The sequence below is a fragment of the Papio anubis genome, chromosome 12, assembly GCF_008728515.1.
Source record: "Papio anubis isolate 15944 chromosome 12, Panubis1.0, whole genome shotgun sequence".
NCBI classification, from domain to species: Eukaryota; Metazoa; Chordata; class Mammalia; order Primates; family Cercopithecidae; genus Papio; species Papio anubis.
In genome coordinates this window covers 108455030-108474851 of record NC_044987.1, presented here as the reverse complement: position 1 = coordinate 108474851, position 19822 = coordinate 108455030, and the positions used below count along the sequence as shown (strand labels likewise).

At 40.0% G+C, this 19822-nt stretch overlaps 1 protein-coding gene across 1 annotated transcript; it reads right to left on the bottom strand.

Annotated features, from left to right (window-relative positions):
* Positions 1–6850: 6850 nt before the first annotated feature.
* On the bottom strand, positions 6851–9176 carry LOC101006367 (olfactory receptor 9Q1). Its single transcript, XM_003909813.4, has one exon. The coding sequence runs from the start codon at positions 8970–8972 to the stop codon at positions 8037–8039; it is 936 nt and encodes a 311-aa protein (XP_003909862.2). The 5' UTR covers positions 8973–9176; the 3' UTR covers positions 6851–8036.
* Between the last annotated feature and the right edge of the window lie 10646 nt (positions 9177–19822).

Sequence of the window (19822 nt, the reverse complement as noted above, 5' to 3'; positions counted from 1 at the left end):
TGGATTTCCATACAGTAAATCTCCAAAAATTGTGGCAACAATGTCTTGGGATTGGGACCTCTAGGCCTGCCTGCCCCTCTGTATGTCCTGCCATAAACTAAAGTAAAATGATAAAGACATGTTCTTGCAAAGTATGATTTCTCCAAAGTCCTATCAGTGCCTTTCTTCCTCACAGGAGACATGAGATAGGGTGAATGTGATGTTTCCCTGTCTTACAAATTTTAAAAACCTAGATACAGAAAGGACTCCGGAGCTTCTTGGCAGCAAAACAATGACTTGGACCAGGTCAGTGCTCAGTTGATCTGGAATATGGCGCTAGGCAAAAGGACCCCAGGGCAGTGGTTCTCAAGCTTCACTGAACATTAGAATTACCTGGGAAGCAATTTCTGAGGCCCCGATTATACCCCTTAACAAGTGAATCAGAATGCCTGAGTGTAGGAGCCGAACACAGTAATTTTCGTAAATTCCCTGGTGATTATAACCTGTAGCAGATTTGAGAACCATACCGGAAGTCTTCTACTTTGAAGGCCTTACCTTTCCCCAGGTGTCACAGGTAGACGTTCCAGGAAAATATGTTCACTCTTCTCATAAATCTGGAGACCACTGAATACTATATTCTTCACATGGAAAATCACATTACATATTAGCATATTAAAGGGTCTACAAAATCCTATAATTAAGAAACCTTGGCAAACTAACACAGGAACAGAAAAACAAATACCACATATTCTCACTTATAAGTGGGAGCTAAATGATGAGAATACATGAACACATAGAGGGGAACAACACACACCGGGGCCTATTGGAGGGTGGAAGGTGGGAGGAGGGAGAGGATCAGGAAAAACAACTAACAGGTTATTACCCATTAGGCTTAATACCTGGGTGATGAAATAATCTGTACAACAAACCCCCATGACACAAGTTTATCTTTGTAACAAACCTGTACATGTACCCCTGATCTTAAAAGTTAAATAAAAATAAAAATAAAAAAGGAAACCTCATCACCTTTTTCCTAATCCACCATTTCCCAGAAGAATTTGAGCACAGAACTTCTTTTCCATTAGCATCATACAGAACTAGAGTTCCAAGGGAAGGATGCTCCTTAGGCAGTACAGCTCTAAAGAGGCTCAGGAACTGTCCAAATGCCAAACAGCAAAGTAGTAATTGTTCCAAGAAATAGCATCTCCTGATGACTCATCTCAGGATCTGGCTCCTTGAAGTCTCCGACTGACTCCCCCAGGAGCAATCACTCCTACTGGGAAAAGAATTAGAAGGGAGTCTGGGGGAGCAACATCATTCCAGGCGGATCCCTCAGGAACTGCGGAAGAGGAAACCACCCTGCCCTTTAAAGAATGTCTCTCTCTTTGATTGTGAAGTGGATCCAATGGCTGAGCTCCTGCAGTTCTACTATCTAATTACAGCAACCCCCTCATTGCTACCCCATATGAAATAGACTGTGAGGCCAACAAGACCCTGCTTTCAGGAAGCCATAGTCAAACTTAAAACAACTGGCTTATTTAAGTGGCTTCACTGAATCATTCTATAATGCATACATAGACTAAAAAATTACATTGTACCCTATAAATATGTAAACACAATTATTATTTGTCAATTAAAATTTTTAATTAGAAAAAACACTATCAGAATGAGTATTAAGATGGTTCAGTCACTGTTTGGCCAGTCCCAGAAGAGAAGCAAAATGAATCTCAGAGTATAGATTGAAATTTCATATATTGTGAGTATTAGAGCCTATAAAACTGAAGTAAAAGAGGTTTAGATTTTTTTTTCTAAGAGCTATAGATCTGAGCAGAATTTGGGAAGGAAAATCCAACAGGAAAATCCAACAGCAAAGACCAACTTAGCTGCTTACTCTATGCCAATTCACTCTTCTAAGAGATGATAGATGATGATAAATCAGATGATAGATACAATTGATAGTAGACAGATTCACAGATATATGATTAGGTAGATTAGGTACATAGATAGATGATAGATGATAAATGGATGATAGATAATAAATAGGTAGATGATTGATAGAAAATAGAGAGAGATAGATAAATAGATAGAGATAGATAGATAGATTAATAGACAGGTAGATGATAGATACATAGATTCATTTAATCCACAAAACAATTTCATGAACTAGGTACTATTATTATCTTCATTTCAAGGAGATGAGAAAATTTAGGCATGGATTGTTGAAGTAGACCACCAATAATCCCACAGTAAGTGGCAGAGCTAGAGTTTAACCCATGTGGTCTGTCTCCGGAAGGCACACTCCTAATTCCTATAGCATATTGCTAACCCTCATGAAGATGTCTCTGAACTCCACGTCTGGGAATAATTGAGGGGTTCTTCCTTCTGTGTCTGTATTTACCTTGTAGCTTTTTAGGAAGAAGGGAACTCAGCTAACAGATGAGACCTAAGTCTCAAAGTGAATAGATTGTGGTAGGAAATTCTTGGGGCACTCGACCAGGCCCTCGCTCCTCCTACGAAGTATCACCATGGCCACTGGTGAAGGGCTGGACTTACCTTTCTAACCATAGCCGATTGGATCAGAAAAAGACCCAAGATGACTTTATTTCAAGGGATAATCCTCTCTTCTTCCAAAAAGATCTTTTCTTGAACTACTTTAAGTGTTCCTTATAGCCAAGAAGTCATGACTTGTGGCCTGGAGGAACTAGGACATAGGTAAGGAGGACGTATCTTCAGCTCTTGCCCCGAAATTCATCTTCACTATCTTCTTCCATCCAGACTTAGGTGGATCTCATGCCAATTGAAGGCTGAGGAACACCTAGTGCCTATAAATTCACTTTAGAAGGACTTTCGAAGCACTTATCCTACTGCAAACGTTCCCCTCTCAATTCATCATTGGTGTCCCTGCCCTCACTTTACATATTGTAGAACTGCAGAATTTTTTTTAGGCTCTGATAAGATGCTGGAACTGAAGGGGGAATTAGAGGTCAAATAACCCAGGCTTTTCAATTCACAGATGAACAGGCTGAGGCTTCCAAATAGGAAGATGTTTAATGATTACATCAGTAGTTAATTTGATTCCCAGTCTGTGACTTTTTAATGCCAAACTGGTTAATCAGCACTTTACACAGTGATCCCTTATTGCTCTTAAATATAGAAGGGGCCTCAAATAAAGATGACCAAATAATTAAGTGCATTAACCTTAATTCAGTTCTATGCATATCTGTGCTTCCTCCAAATCCTCTCAGAGGTATGCAATCCTGAGGTAAGTGTCCTCCATTGCTTCCCCTATAAGATTTCTCCAAGTGTTTTCAGAGCCTTTGTGTCTGAATTTTCCAGAATGATGAAGCCAGAAGGAACTTTGGAATCCAGTGCACCTTCTCATTTTACAGATTTGGAGAATGAAATCCCAAAGGAAGAATGACTTACAGTCCCTGAGAGTTTCTTAATGAGAATTTCTTAGTTGCAAGTGGCAGAAACCCAGCAGGTAACATGACTTGAATCCATAGATGAATTCACTACATGATTCTCAAAACCATGGGGAGGGGAGGAAGGGATGCAGCTAAGTCTCAGGCACAACTGTGACCAACAACTCCCATGACACCAAGAATTTCTCTATTGTCTAGAACTGTTTCTGACTCAATGTTCTTTTTTTCAACAAAGTAGAAAAAAATACCCACTAGTTGTTTCTACTCTTCACATGTTCTAGCTTTTTGCCACAAAGAAGATGAAAAGTCACGTTTTTAGGTTCCAACTTAAAAAAAAATCCCAAGGAAGAACCCAGATGTTATGTGGCAAAAGAATGGGATACCAGGATTGGCCCAATGTTGATCAGTTTCCAGTCAGTGAAGACCAGGAAGACGGGATCTACAGGGAGATGTAGTACTTGCATGACCCGTATGGTTAGAGTAAAGAATGGAGTCTTTCCCAGATAAGAGAGAATGCTGTTCTGGGAACACAAAAGAATAGATTTTTACCACACAACGGTAAGAAGAATCAGAGACATTCCCACTGCACCTGTGCTTCAGAGAACCCCACAGAGATGTTGGCTGAGCAGTGGCTGAGGGAGGCAACAGGTGGCAGAGTGAAAAGCATGTTGGCCACTAGAGTCTAAACAGTTTCTGTTTACATCCTATCTGCCATGAACAAGGCATTGGGAAGACAATGGCTGCTTGATCATTTTTTAAGCTTAAGCCTGACGTCTAGGGCCAATGTAAGATGCAGAAAATGTGTCTCTGGCCACTCCACCTTCCTTGGCCTTAGCCATTCCCATAATTCTGTTTCCAGGTTCTCAAGTGCTCTCTCTCCATCTTAACCCATGCTCTGAGAGAGGTCTCAGACATTTCCCTTCTGAAGGAGATGACTGGCAATGCTTTATGTGAAATCTCTTCTCAAATAATTTAAAATTTAACAGGGCTGAAGCCTAGATAGAAAGAATCTGAGACCACAGAGGGACTCATAATTCTCTTAATCAATCTGCTCCCCCATTTTTCAGATGGAGAAATTGAGATACACAACAAGGAAACTGTTTTATGGAAGGACACTCAGCTGACCGGGGACCATCACCACCCAACATTTCCTATCGTATCCTATAGTCTCCAAGGAAAGGTCAGGAAGACTAATTTAAAGCAAAGAAAATTTAAACAAAGAATAAGGATTTAAGATGGACTCGGGCTCATTCTTGGCGACTCAAAAATCATGCTGTATTGCTCATATCCACTGCAAACAAAATAAAGTAATATCTGCCAACTCGCACTTACCAGGGAAGAACTGTGGCTTTTCTTCTCCCCCTCTTGTACCAAGTAGTGTGGTCCCCAGAATATCTCATTCATGTTTGGGGCAGAAAAGGCTGGGAGGCCCTCCTGAGGCCCACTAGAAAAGTCATGCTACCAACAAGTCCCTTCTTTGACAGCTCCTGAGGACCTGGATCCTGACAGTGGAGTTCTCCTTGAAGGGCAGCGTGTGTTGGCAGACACTTGAGAAAGGTAATGGGAGGAGCCGGGCTGAGTGCCTGGCATGAGACCAGGCAGGATGCAGATGGGTGCTACCATTGCTGTTCCCATGTGAGCTGGATGTCCAAGGTTTCTCTTCAGAAGACCTTGTTATTCTCCTTTTAGGTACTATAGCTACATTCAAAACATCCCAGTAGATGGTGTTTCCTGGTTTCAGTAATCTGGATTTCCCTTAAGCATGTATATCCAAAAGCAGATTTTTTAAAGCTTGAGGCATAATTGCTATATAAAAAACTTACAGTTATTTAATATATATATTTTGGTGAGTTTGGATATACACATATCATACATCTGTCATCTCCAAAAATTTTCCAATGTTCTTTTGTGGGTTTTCTTTTTTGTTGTTTTCTGGGTTTGTGATTTTGGGTTTGGTTGCTTGATTGGCCTTTTGGTGGTAAGACTATTTAGCATGAGATCTTTTCTTTTAACATATTTTAAAGTATTCAATATATTGTTAACTATAGGTATTATGTTGTACAACAGATGACCAGAACTTACTCATCTTGCATAACTGAAACTTTATGCTGATTGAACAATTCCCCTGTTTCTTCCTCTCCCCAGTTGAGACAATCACCATGCAGCTCTCTGCTTCTATGAGCTTGACTTAGGTTGGTGCAAAAGGTATTGAGGTTTTGCCATTGAGAATAATGGCAAAAACTGCAATTCGTTTTGCACCAACCTAATATTTTTAGACACCTCATATAAGTGAAATCATGCAATATTTGTCCTTCTGTGACTTGCTTATTTAACTTAGCATAATGTCCTCTCGGTAAATCCATGTTGTCAAAAATGGTAGGATTTCCATTCCAGAATTAAAATAACTGAACTAAAAGAATCACAGGTTTTTTATTTGAATGAGTTCAACACAAGATATAGCAGAACGTAAGAAAATATTGACACCCATTTACAATCAGGTAACTTCCCTATTGTCAACTTTTCTTAAAAATGTCCTAATTGAACCCTGACTCATCTTCCATACCTAAATGGAAAGCATTTTTTAACTTTTCCTGAGGTCTATTTATAGACGGAAAGGTAGATAATGTTCCATATACAACATGGGGTTTCATGACCACTAGTTCCTACAGTCTTTTCACTTAGCTCTTCCTTCTTGAATATAAATCTGCAAATACTTGTTTAGAATTTAATCAGAAGGAGGCATTAATTTTTTTTTTCTTCTACCTGGCAACTTATTCTCTTAGTAGCCCCTTCCCATTCATTGTGTACTTCCCGACTTCTGGTAGATTCTAAGAGAGCAAATAACTCCTTAGTATACTGCTTTTATTCACACAGACGCAATATTGTCTTTTACAACCAGGGGGGAATTTCATATCACTGATTCAAGCTTTCTAACATTTCTTTAATATTTTTTACACCACCTGTAACACAATTGACACATATACTATTTATCAACCATCCCTCTTAGTGAAGCTATAAATTTTAAGCCTGGGTTTCTACAACCAGAGAAAAAACTATTAAAGGGATAAAATATTTCTTGTGAAAATTACAATATGTAGTTTAATATATCCTGTCTTCTAGAATAAACATAAGGTCCTTAAAGATTCAGATGTGTTTTATTTTACTATAAGTAACCTTCCATTGAATATCCTTTGGCTACTTGCATGCTGAGTCTCCCACCTTTCACATATCTTCTTCCCATTTAAAGTCTTGTAACTGGAATTCCATGTTTGACACAGCATTTTTGTCTGGCTGAGTTTAAAATCATCCTAGGTTTGTAAGATACTGTCACCCTCTCCCCACCTTTCCCCTTCCACAATTGTTTACATCATTCACATACAGGGGATCCTGGGTTTGTTGTTGTTGTTTTGGTTTTGGTTTGGGGGTTTTATTTATTTATTTATTTTGTAATCTAGGAGACAGAAAAGAAGTTTGAGTTCCAGGTATAAAAATTTGTTTAAATGAAGAAAAGATTAATAGATGGGGCCTATTCTCTTCCAGTGCCTTGGGTTTGATTGAGACAAGTCCCCTGTGATTAGAGAAGTAAAGATCAAGAACAGACAGATTTTGTGAGGCTTTGGATGCAGGCTGAGCTGCCGGAGAGTGTACGGACCCAGGATAGGCAAGGACCACCCTCCTGCCTATCCCCATGTGGAATGCAGCAATGTTCTGCCTCCCTGAGGAAAAAAGCTTTGAGAACACAGAGAGTCAATGTCTATGATACAGACACTGAGCACACCATTATGGGCAGTGGGAAGGTATAACTTTGCTAAGTGGATTTTTAGTCATGCCATATGACGAGAGACAGCTGTAATAGATAGGGAAGAAAAGAACAGGGCATATATCCCCAAGTGATAGCAATTGACTGACACGTTATTGTAGGCATTGTTTAGAAGTTTGTGTGAGGCCTTCTTGAGACCTACAAACAGAATATGAAGGAATACCTTAGCATGGTCAGCTTTACTAACCGGATCATCAAACGACCATAGTTTGATCATTAAAAATAAATGTAATCTAAATATTGAATCCTAAGTGATGATATAATTCTGAAGTGCATAGAAGTAAAGGGTACTAATGCTGATGTCGGTAACTCACCTTGAAATGAATAAAAAAAAAGGTGGTTTGATGAGTGAATTGATTGATGAATAAACTCCTGGATAGATTACATCTATGTAACCAAGTAAAGATAGCAAATATTAGTAATTACACAATCTCAGTACTGTGTATAGGAAATTTACTACACATTATTTTTAACATTTCTATACGATGAAAATCTTTCATTAAAAATTTTGCAAAAAAAACTACTCTTATAATCACAGACAGGTGAGGTGTGTCATATTTGGATTGCACAGGATTTAATTTCAAATCCTTTTATCACTTGTCCTGGGAATCAAAACTCCCACTCCAATCTCTTTTCAGGTTGACTTTTCCTTGTCTTCCTTCCTCTCCCTGGAGCTAAAAGTTCTGGTTCTTTTTTATACCTAGTACCATAATATATTCATTTAAACATTGAGCATGCTATAAATAGTGAGCGTCCAGAATGCTGACACTACAGAGTAGGTGGTTCTTGGGATTTTCCAAGTTTGGAGATGGTTAGGACAACTTGGCTCTATTGAGAATTTTTCTCAGGGACTCCTTCACTTCCTTGTTCCTCAGGCTGTAGATTAGAGGATTCAACATGGGGATGACTGCTGTGTAAAGCACAGACACTACCCGATTCTCCTCCAAAGACTGGCCCGAGTTACCTCTCAGGTACATGAAGATGAGGGTACCAAAGAAGAGTGACACAGCAGTGAGGTGGGAGGTGCAGGTGGAGAAGGTCTTGGCCCAGCTTCCAGCAGAGGGGATCCTCATGATGGACACGATGATAAACAGGTAGGACACCAAGATCACCACCATGGAGGCAGGGATGACAAAAATGGCGAACACAATAATCACCACTTCCTGAGTGTAGCTCTCCCCACAGGTCAGCTTTAACAGAGGAGGGAGGTCACAGAAAATAAAGTCAATCTCATTGGTTCCACAGAAGGAGAGAGTGAAGGCTGAGACTGTCCGCACCAAGGCACTGAAGAGACCAGCAACATAAGCTCCAGCCACAAGACTCAAGCAGGTCTGCTGTGTCATGATGGTGACATAAAGCAGGGGCTGGCACACAGCCAAGTAGCGGTCATAGGCCATGAGGGCCAAGAGGTAGCAGTCGATGGAACCAAAGAAGGTGAACAGGAAGAACTGGGCAGCGCAGCGTGTGTAGGATAAAGCTGCTCCATGCTCCAGCAGCACTGCCAGCGTCTGGGGGACAGTGACAGATGAGTAGCAGATGTCCATGAAAGCGAGGTGATTCAGAAGGAAATACATCGGAGTGTGGAGCCGGCGATCCATGCGGATCAGAATAATCATCCCTAAGTTCCCCAATAAGGTGATGAGATACATAAATAAAAACAAGAGGAAGAGATGGAGTGCCCATTCAGGATTCTCAGTGAAGGCAATAAGGAGGAACTCGGTCACCAAGGTGAGGTTCATCTCTGCCATGATGCCAGTGGTCCCTGAGACATGAAGAATGGGAAGCAACTTAGGAAACTGCAAATAGGATTTACCTGTATTTCTTGTTTACACTTATTGAACATGTACTCTGGACAAAATATGCCAGGTGTGCCAGGCGCAGTGGCTCACACCTGTAATATCATCACTTTGGGAGGCGAGGCAGTCGGATCACTTGAGCCCAGGAGTTCAAGACCAGCCTGGCCAACATGGTGAAACCCCATCTCTACTAAAAATGCAAAAAAAAATTAGCCATGCATGGTGGTAAGCACCTGTAATCCCAGCTACTCAGGAGAATGAGGCACAAGAATAATTTGAGCCTGGGAGGTCAAAGCTGCAGTGAGCCGAGATGGCACCACTGCACTCCAGCCTGGGCGACGGAGTGAGAGCCGAGAGAGAGAGAGAGAGAGAGAGAGAATGAGAAAATGAGAAAATATTCAGCCTTTACCATGTGCTGAGCTCCAGGAGCATATGCTCTGACCAGGGAAGGCAGACAGGAGAGAGCTGTCTCTCTAAAGAGAGAGAGAGAGAGAGAGACTCAGGACCCATCAAGGGAGTCCTGTGGCATAGAGTCATCTTAGCATGTTGACAAAACAGATACAAGTAAACATTCTCAGAAAAGGGGTGCACATTCTCCCACCTCTGTTGCTAAGTAGCTGTGTGAACTCTGCAAGCCAGACAGCCATTCTGAGCCAAAACTTCCTTATTGCTCCACTAAGTGCTGACACATAGGCTCTTGCCTACCATGGGGATATCCATGTCAGGACTCTGTCCCTTTTTCTCCATGACCACAACTCATCCCTGATATTAAGTCCTCTTCAACTCTCACCTGGGTTAGAACAACAGCCATGGAACCAATTATTCTCCCTGTCTATATATTTGCTTCTTGCAAATTATTCCTCCTCACTGTGGTCAGAGTGATAATTCTAAGACTTTAATTTGATCACATCTGATTCCCCTGTTAAAAATCCTGCCACGGTGCCCATCATGGACAGGATAATTTTGGAGGGTCCTTGTGATAATTTAATGCATCCACATAATTTGTAAAGATCAAATCAGAGTAATTAGATGTCCACCACCTTAAATATTTGTCTTTTTAATGCTTGAAATAGTCAAATTATTTGCCTCTAGCTATTTTGAAATAGGCAATAGATTACTGTAATCTAGGATGGGATATTTTTTAGACTCCTCCACATGTTGGAAAGGCCCTCTGTGAGATCTCCTCTGCTCATTTCTTCATGCTTCTTTCTTGCTTCTAAATCCTGATACCCACAGCCACACTTCACCCTCTTATGCTTCTCTCCAGACATACTGAATTATTCAAGGCTTCTCTAATCTCCCCCAGGTTCTCCTATATCTCTGCACTTTCAGCAGGACAAACCCCTTCTGCCTAGAACACCTTCTCTTTTGCATCCAACAAGTCCTTGCCAGCTCTTACCCTACCTTCAAACCTCAACCCAAATCGCACTTTCTACAGGAAAGCTCTGTCCTGTCTTCCTTCCCTGGTGAGAGCATGTGCTCCTGGAGCTCAGCGCATGGTAAAGGCTTTAAATATTAACTCATTTAATCCCCGCAACCACTGCATGAGGTAGGAACTTTTCTTATCCTCATTTTACAGATAAAGAAACTGAGAAAGAAAGGGCTTAAGTATCATTCCCAAGGTTGCATGGCTCATAAGTGGTGGAACTGCCATTAGGAACAAACCTGTACACGGAAGCTCTGTTTAGCTTATAACAAGATTTCACTGCATTGCCTGATTATTCCAACAGCCCCTACTCAGAAGGTGTCCTCCATTAATTAAACAAACATAAATACCAGCTCTGCAGTCTGTTAATATCTGAAGACTGATAGAGGCTTTTGAGCTAACCGTAAGTTCTTTGGCAGAGTTGTAGTGCAACAGGATAGAAAGGACATTGGACCATCTTTAAAGCATAAGACTTTGGCAGCTATGCTTGTGTCAGACTGAACTATTAGAAAAAAAAATGATAATTAAAGGAAATTGGATACGGTGATCTGAATGGAGCGGGAACCAAGAAAACCAGGTCAGTTTCTTCACCTAAATTCCACATCTTTACCTGGCAGGTACTCTTCTCTCTTTGTCCACTATTTTTCCTTAATGTCTAAAAGGTCATTTCTCACCCACTGCTTGGAGAAATCCTAAGGGTGTAGGGTCAAAAGTATTGTGCTGAGCATCAGGAGGTCTGGATGGTTCTGGTTGCTCTCCCAGACCTGCTCAGTTATAATGCTAAGCAAATCTCCTGGAGCCACAGTGTCCTCTTCCCTCTTGCATTCTTCACACACATGCACACACAATGTGCGAATCAATATGGGGACAATAATAACTTCACTGCCTGAAAGTCAGTCCCTGGACCCTACCATCCTCAAGATCCTTCTAGTCAGTTCTTTTCTGCCAAAGATGCCATTTTATTCTTTCTGTTTCCAGATCTGCAAAATCTGATTAGGATGTATTCTTCACTCTGGTTTTTGTTCAATTCCAGGCAGGGACAGCAGAGATTGTGGAACAGCCTCTTCCTGTGGGCTCCCAGCTCCAACAGAAATCTCTTTGGAGAAGACACTAATAATTGCTACAAAAGCTCTGAGGTCTCCAATCAATGGCTAAAGTGGTCTCTAAGGAAAGGCAATTATTGCAAATGTGGGTTTCTCACTAGGCACCTAGTCCCTCTCATAGGAGGAGAAAAGACTTTCTTCCTGGTCACGGTTCTCAAAGCCCTGCCATACACCCATTGAGTGGGGTTTAAAAGGCCTGAATCCTAGCTCTGCATGGTCCCTTAAGGAGTCAGATGTATCTAACCTTAATTTCTTCCATCAGAACAATGTTAGAAATTATGCCCATTGCCACCTTCATCACTGTGGCCATATCCTGAAAGAAGAGTGCTTTGGAAACACAGGACTTTGCTGCACATTATCCAGGAAGGCCAACTGGGCACCCTACACAGAAACCTCAGCAAGACACATCATGTCTTCTGTTTGCCCTCTCTGGGAGTCAAGTGCCTCATTAAAATCTCTCCCTTTTCTTTCTTTAAATGCAAATGAAAACATAGTGAAAACAAAAGCCTGAGATGTTGCCCAGAGGAGAAATTGGCAAGTTCGTCTTATTGGCCGAGCTTTTGCCAGCTCTCTACATCTGCGACACAATAGTATTGTTTTAGCCACAAATTCACAGGCATTTTGTTAAGTCATTGAATTTCGACATGTCTCAATTCAAAAAAAAGAAAATACGAAAAACAGAATAATTGCCCTCTTTGACAATTATGATAACCAAGAGAAAATGGAACCATGTGGTTGATTGACTCGTCACTGTGCTAAGAGTTCTAAATGAGAGCAAGAGATGTGAAATGAAACAAAAAGACAACACAATGTCTACCGATGAAGAATGTGCAGCCTAATAGGTGAGATTCTTATCCATTCTATAAGATAACAAGTACTAAACTCTCAAGCAAGGAGTAGGTACGGTACTATGGCAATAGTAGTATTAAGGGAATACTATTCCCTCTACTATGGGGATAGTAGTAAACAAGCAACGAGTAGGTAAGGTACTAGGGCAAGATTACTTACAGGTAGGGTAAACTGGGGAGGGCTTCGTAGAGGAGGTGGACTTTGTCAGTTTGGACAGAAGAGAGAGTGGGAGAACGATGGGCAAATCTCTTTAGGAAAGGGAGGGTCAGTATGACCAAATGCATATGGGCAGGAGAGCCCAAGGGCTACTCCAGGGACACTGAGTGACACTGCTCCTGACCTTGAGCCTGTCCACTACCATCTGACTCCATTGATTTCTCTGCTGAGAAAATCTTTTGTTTGTATTTCTCTTTTCCCTGTTCCAAAATCTTCCAAATCCCTATCCTACCCAATCCACTGAGATGCTAAAAATGTTTTATATATTATTGTGCATAATGATCTAAATCTCCTTTTTTTTTTTTTTTTTTTTGAGATAGAGTCTTACTCTGTCACCCAGGCTGGAATGCAGTGGCGTGATTTCCGGTCACTGCAACCTCCGCCTCCCAGGTTCAAGCAATTCTCATGCCTCAGCCACCCTAGTAGCTGGGATTACAGGGTGCACCACCATGCCCAGCTAATGTTTTGTATTTTTAGTAGAGTCAGGGTTTCACTGTGTTGGCCAGGCTAGTCTTGAACTCCTGGGCTCAAGTGATCTGCCTGCCTCAGCCTCCCAAATTTCTGAGATTACAAGCATGAGCCACTGTGCCCGGCCTTAAATCTTTAAGCTCTAAATAGTTTCAGTTTAGACCTTGCATTGGAAGTCCTTACATTTCATTATGAAGATATCCTTTAAGATACTTTCCTCAACAAAGGAGAAACTTTTCTCTAATAGAGAAAAATTAAGTCAAATAACAGTACACTTCGTTTTTTTTAACTTCTAACATACCAGATAAGGATTCAATACTAAAAGAAGTCTGAGAAGCTGGGTTAAACGAAGTGAAACAACTATCTTTACTAGAAAATTTTTCGAAGATTTTAGTATGATAATTTCCTTTATAAATCTCCAAAATGAACTGTATATTATGCAGCAGTCCTCAAAAGTATTTGACCATGGGGTGCTCAGTTAGCTCCTGTGTTGTGATGAGCACCCCAAAAATTCAACAGCACAAAACAATAAGCATTTATTCTCACACTCATAGGTCTGTGGTCAGCCAGGATTTAGTTTATTTAGGCTGGGCTTGGGCTCGGCTAACTTGGCCAAGCTGCAGCTTGATTCACAATCTGTTTCAAGTGTCTCTCCTCATCTTTGGGTCAGCAAACTCTGCAGGGCATGTTCCCCTAAAAATGGCAGAATCACAAGCAGACAAAGCCCCATTACACAAGAACACTTTAAGTCTTTGCTTGCATCAGGTCTACTCGCGTCCCACCAGTCAAAGCAAGCCACATAGTCAAGCTCAACATCCCTAAGCAAGGAAGTTTATCCTACACACAGTAGGACAGGAGTAAAGTTTATTTTATGAACCATGATCCAATATTCCTATTGTCCATAAATATTCTTATTCTACCCTCTCAAATCACATACAAAATATACTCATCATCACCCTAAGCTCCCCTTACCCTGGCCTATAAACTTCAACAAATTACATCAAGATCAACATCTAGGATCTTATGATCTCCATCAGGTCCAGATGCAGCTCCCCTTGGTTTAGAGAATTATGAACTACAAAAACAAGTCATACATCTGCCCACAAATACCCAAAATGTATTGTTGAACAGGCAGAATAACCACAATAAACACTCCCATTAGAAAAGAGGAAGAATGGCAGGCACATGACAACGGTGGGTCCACAGCAATTCTGAAATGCTACTGGTAAAATGTTGCTATGCCCTCCCACCCTGGGATAGAAAATATGTCTTGTTAGGCCCTGAATCTGCTCCCTTGGCTGAGGGGGTGGGGTTCAGGGGATCAGGAAGAAGCTCCCAGCTTAGTGTTCCTTGTGGCTCTTAAAAATACCATGACCATGATGATTTTTTCATACCCAAGAGTACTTTAATCTTAAATGTAAACAGCTTTTATTTTTTAACTTGTCCCTTTTAACCAGTAATTTTTTTTTTACCACTTACAGTTTACTAGACAGAAGGCATTGTGAATTTTGGATAAAAGTATTGGGGCATGTGGGGAAAGTAGGGATAGTTAATGAGTACAAAATAATAGAATGAATAAGACCTAGTATGTGATAACACAACAGGGTGACTACAGTCAATAATAATTTAATTGTACATTTTAAAATAATTAAAACAGTATACTTGGATTGTTTGTAACACAAAGAATTGAGATGATGGATACCCCATTTACCCTGATGTGATTATGATGCATTGCATGGCTGTATCAAAATATCTCATGTACCCCATAAATTTATGCACCTACTATGTATCCACAAAAAAATTTTTTTAAAGTCTTACAAATATGAGTTCTGGGTCGGATTGCTTGGGTTTGAGTCCTGGCAATGGACTCAAAAAGGCATGGAGAAAAGTAAATAAAGAGAGAAAATAAAAACACTCTTCGCTAATGTACCCTGATAGTAATCAGGATGGTCTTTCCCATACAGTTCCCAAATTTAATCGTTCTTCTGCTTCCTGGCCTGAATCTACACACATTCAATGACATCGTAGAGCTTATAACAACCGTTACTTTAAGATAGCTATAAAACTTTCTGTCTACATTTTAATGAATGTAGAACACACTAATAATAATTGTGATGACCACAGGAATAGTCAACATCCCTGTGCCTGCCGAGTGCCAAGGAATATGCCACATATTCCACATATAATTTCTCACTTAAGGACAAAATTACAAATCATTCAAACAAAATATAACATTTTTAATCATATAAGGAAATACAGGAAATATCATCAGAGATAATGAAGCGTTCTTTCTCTGGATGGCAGTACTCTTAAATCTATTATGCAATTATCTCCTCATCATCTTTTCATCCAGTTTTGCTCAATGTTAATGTTCTATGGATGTTAGCCTTCCCTGTTGTTGTCATTACATAAGGGAATTTCAAATATTTATCAATATTTTCCCCCATTAAAATATGGAATTCTTTTGTTGATATTCAGCCTCTGTCTTTCATTGCTTCCCCTAGAGCCGGACTTTATGGAAAACTTCTGCCTGGAAAATTCTCTACCTCTAGGGGCCTGGTTCCATGCCTAGAATGCATGAACACCTGCAAATGATAATGAGAGCCCAGATGGTTAGTACAACAGAGGAGTTTGTTGAGTGTTTTGCAGAGCTATGAAGGTAATTAGAACAACTTGGCTTTATTAAGAGCTTTCCTCAGGGCCTCCTTTGCCTTTTTGTCCTCAGGCTATAAAATTGGAATGGTCAGCCTGGGGTTCACTACTGTCTAAAACATGGTCACGGCCCTCTCCCCTATAAGGAATTGCCTACTGCTGCACACATAGACCAAAGCTGTAGTCTCAACAATCAACCGAACTGCAGTTCTGCATGAGGAAAAGGCAGAGAAACATTGAGGAATCTTTGCCTAGAGACCTGATTTGCAGGTGTTTAGATGGGCTTCGTGATGAACAGGTCAGAGAACAGGATCAAAACTAGTCTGGACAGAATCATATACAGAGCAAAGTGGAAAATCAGCAGCTGCTGGAGGAAGCTATCACCCAGTCCAGGGTCAGCAGCAGTGGAGGTCACAGAAAGTGAAACATATAGATGAGGGCATGAAAGGAGAGTGAGCAGGTGAAGTGTATACACTGGATTACATTTGTCAAACGCTCTACAATATTGCAGTCACCAGCTTCTGCCAGACACATCTTGGGAGTTGTGATGGTGTCATAAAGCAGGGGTTGACAGTCTCACAAAATAATCATAGGCACATCTGAAAATCTATTACTATCTAGTATTTCCAAAGATTATCAATTTCAGTCAAATAATATTCTGAGATTGTAAGTGCTAGTTTCCCACCAACGAGTCCCAAAACCACCACCCCTCAATATCCCATGCTCCTTATAGCCATTGTTTGACCTCCATGATTCAGAAAGCAGTGATTACTTGTCATATGCTTTTCTTTAGGAGTGGGCTTGATACATCATGGAATAAAGGAACTAATTGAACTTCTAAATAGATTTTTAATGTGTATTAATATGTCCGTTTTTATGCTGCTGATAAAGACATACCCAAGACTGGGTAATTTACAATGAAAAAAAGGTTTAATGGACCCACAGTTCCACGTGGCTGGGGAGGCCTCACAATTACGGCAGAAGGTGAAAGGCACATCTTACATGGTGGCAGGCAAGAGAAAGCATGAGAAACAAGTGAAAGGAGTTTCCCCTTATAAAACCATCAGATCTCATGAGGCGTATTCACTACCAAGAGAACAGTATAGGGGAGACCACCCCCATGACTCATTATCTCCACTGGGTCCCTCCCGTAACACATGGGAATTACGGAAGCTACAATTCAAGATGACACAGGCAAACCACATCATAATGCGTTAAAGAAATAATCATTTTGACAGCAAAGCTTTTAATTGCAAGAGACATAATGTAGAAGGATACAAGGCTTTCTTTGGAATTCCCAAAAATTCATCTTAATTTAACAGCAATCATGAAAGACAGGAAGCAGAGAGTTTATACTATTGGGCATAAAATTCGCACTGTGATAAAGAGTTGTTTTCTTACTTGAAAAAAAAATGTTATGTGTAGGCTGGAGAGGGGAAGTTCAGAGGATATCACAGTTAGATTATAGATGTCGCCCGGATCCTTAAGAAGGAGTCAATGCCCCAGTACTCCCCAAACCTGGGTGAGGGAGTCTGTAAATGATACAAGTCCTCAACTCATTTTTAGAAGCATCTGAAAAAAGGGATACTTATGCCTCACTTCCTAGGATAATTTATGGCAAGCCATCTAGAGATTCTCTGCATCCACCATGGCAGCAAAGCAACATGCCAAAGTGGTTGATGGAGGTTTCTAAGCAGAGGGACAAAGATAATTTCACAGAATCCTGGCACCTCCATATTAAAAACTGAGAGGGTTCAAAAGCCAAAGGAACCTGAGGGCCATAAAAAGAGAATGCAGCATATATGTTTCTTAAAAGAGAATCCATGGCTTGATCATGGATGGCAACAGCAGATGGGAGCAATGGCAATAAGAACCAGAAGAAAAAAAAAACAAAACAGCTTTCTTTCTACAGAGAACAGTGAGAACAGGGAAATTAGTTATACTAAATGTCCCATTCTGATGCCAGTGTCATACGTAAAGCCCCTGAGAATTTAGATCACATCCTGGAAAAAGAAGGGAACAAAAAGGAGAAGAAGAAGGGGGGAAATGAGAAAAAATTTTGAATTGATGGTTTAAATCCTGAATGGGTTATGTTTAAAACTGAAAGTGACTGAGTTGTCTTGGTTTGGAAAAGATTCATTTTACCTTCGGTGGAAAAGACTGAATTCAGTTAAAATGAAATTTTAAGAAGTTATTTTTGTTGCACACCTGTATTGAGACTGTAAATTATAAACCCGCTACACTTCCCAGAGTTTAAAGCAAAAAATGCCACCGGGGGAAAGAGAACCATGAAAAAGTTAAGAGGCACAAAAGATAGATATCTGCTCAATAAAAGTTCTAAGAGAATATAAAAAGAGGATGATAATATTTTTTAAGAAGGAGGAAATTTCTTTGAGCTTAAAAACAAATCTTAAGCCTTCAGCTCCAAAGAGCTCACCAAGATTCTAATACCAGTACTGAACAAAACATACTTCTGGACTCAAGGATTAAAAGAATCCATTACATGTTTCTGGAAAGGGGAAAAAAAAACAACAAAGCAAGTGACCTATATGAGAGCAAGACTGCCATCAAATTTTGCAACCACTCTAGTGAATATTGGAAGCCAGAAGAAAGAAAAATGCTTTAAAAATCAGAGAAAATTATTTTGAATTTAGAATTTAATATCCAATCAACTCTCAATCAAGTATGTGTTAATCATACAAGACACATTGTCTGACCACAATATCAGGCACACAGAAATTAATAAAGGCTAAAAAGAGTATCAACCATTTGACATATTAAAATGGCCTGCTCAGTTACACTTGAGATAATATGAGGCTCATCCTGAAATTGCAAACTATTTAAAAATAATTGACATTGATATGTACATATTAAAACCTATGCATTGTAGCAATAACACTTAAGGGGGACAACTAGGCCAGGAAATGCATTTATTAGACAATATGGAGAACAAAAAATAGATAAAATATACACACAACCACAAGGAACTAAAGATAAATTTAAAAATTTTTGAGTAGAAAGTAATAATATATAAGACAAATTTTTTAATGGATTTGATAAACCAGGAGCTGGATTCTTACAATACCATAGACAAACTTATTGCCAGTCCAAAGGAAAAAAAGAGGCATTGAAAAAAAGCAGAAATGCCACTAGAAATGGTTAATGAGAAAAACACAGTTTGTAGAGGTGATTTTAAATTATGAGAAGGAACACTTCACCCATACCAGATCAACAAAAAAATTAAATATGACTTGAAGCTACATATGTCAATATGGGTAAATCTCAAAGCCGTCACGTTGAACAAATTGCTGGCAATTCGAACATCAGAACAGTATGGCACCACAGATGTCAAGTTTTAAATTAAATACAAATAAACTGTTGGTTATTCTGGAGATGCAAATATGAAGTGAAAACATAAAAGCATGTATAGGAATGTTAACAGCAAATTCAGGGTAGTGGTTAGCTCTGCAGGAGGAAAAAGAACTAGGATCAGAGAGTGGAACACAAAGGATTTCAAGAATATCTTTACTGAGTTATTTTTGAAATCATACATAAAGCAAAATATTAAGATTTGACAAATCTGGATGGTGGGTACATGAGTGTTTATCATGTCAGTTTTCATGGAATGAAATCTATTATTTTAATTCAAGTCCAATAAACTCCCAAGAAGATTTTTGCCAATGTTATTTGGTTGTCTTGTTGATTGTATTGATGACTTCAATCAACAGCCTCCCTTTTAAATGCCTTTTGCAATGTGATGGCAACTCCAGCCTTCAAGAGATAGGCTCTATTTCCCCACCCTTGAATATTTGCTAGTTTTATGGTTTCATCCAACAAAATGCAGCTGAAGAGATGGTGTGCCGTTTCTGAAACTAGGCGTCAAGAGACCTCACACACACACTTCTATTTTGACTCTCAGACCTTTGCCATTGCCATGGGAACAGCTTGGGCTAGCCCGTTGGAGGATGAGACACCACATGGAGGAAAGCACAGTTGTTTCAGCCAAGGACTACCTACAGCCAGCCAACCCCCAAATACGTGAGGAAAACCCAACCAAGCTCCAACCTGATCCACAATTGACCGTAGAT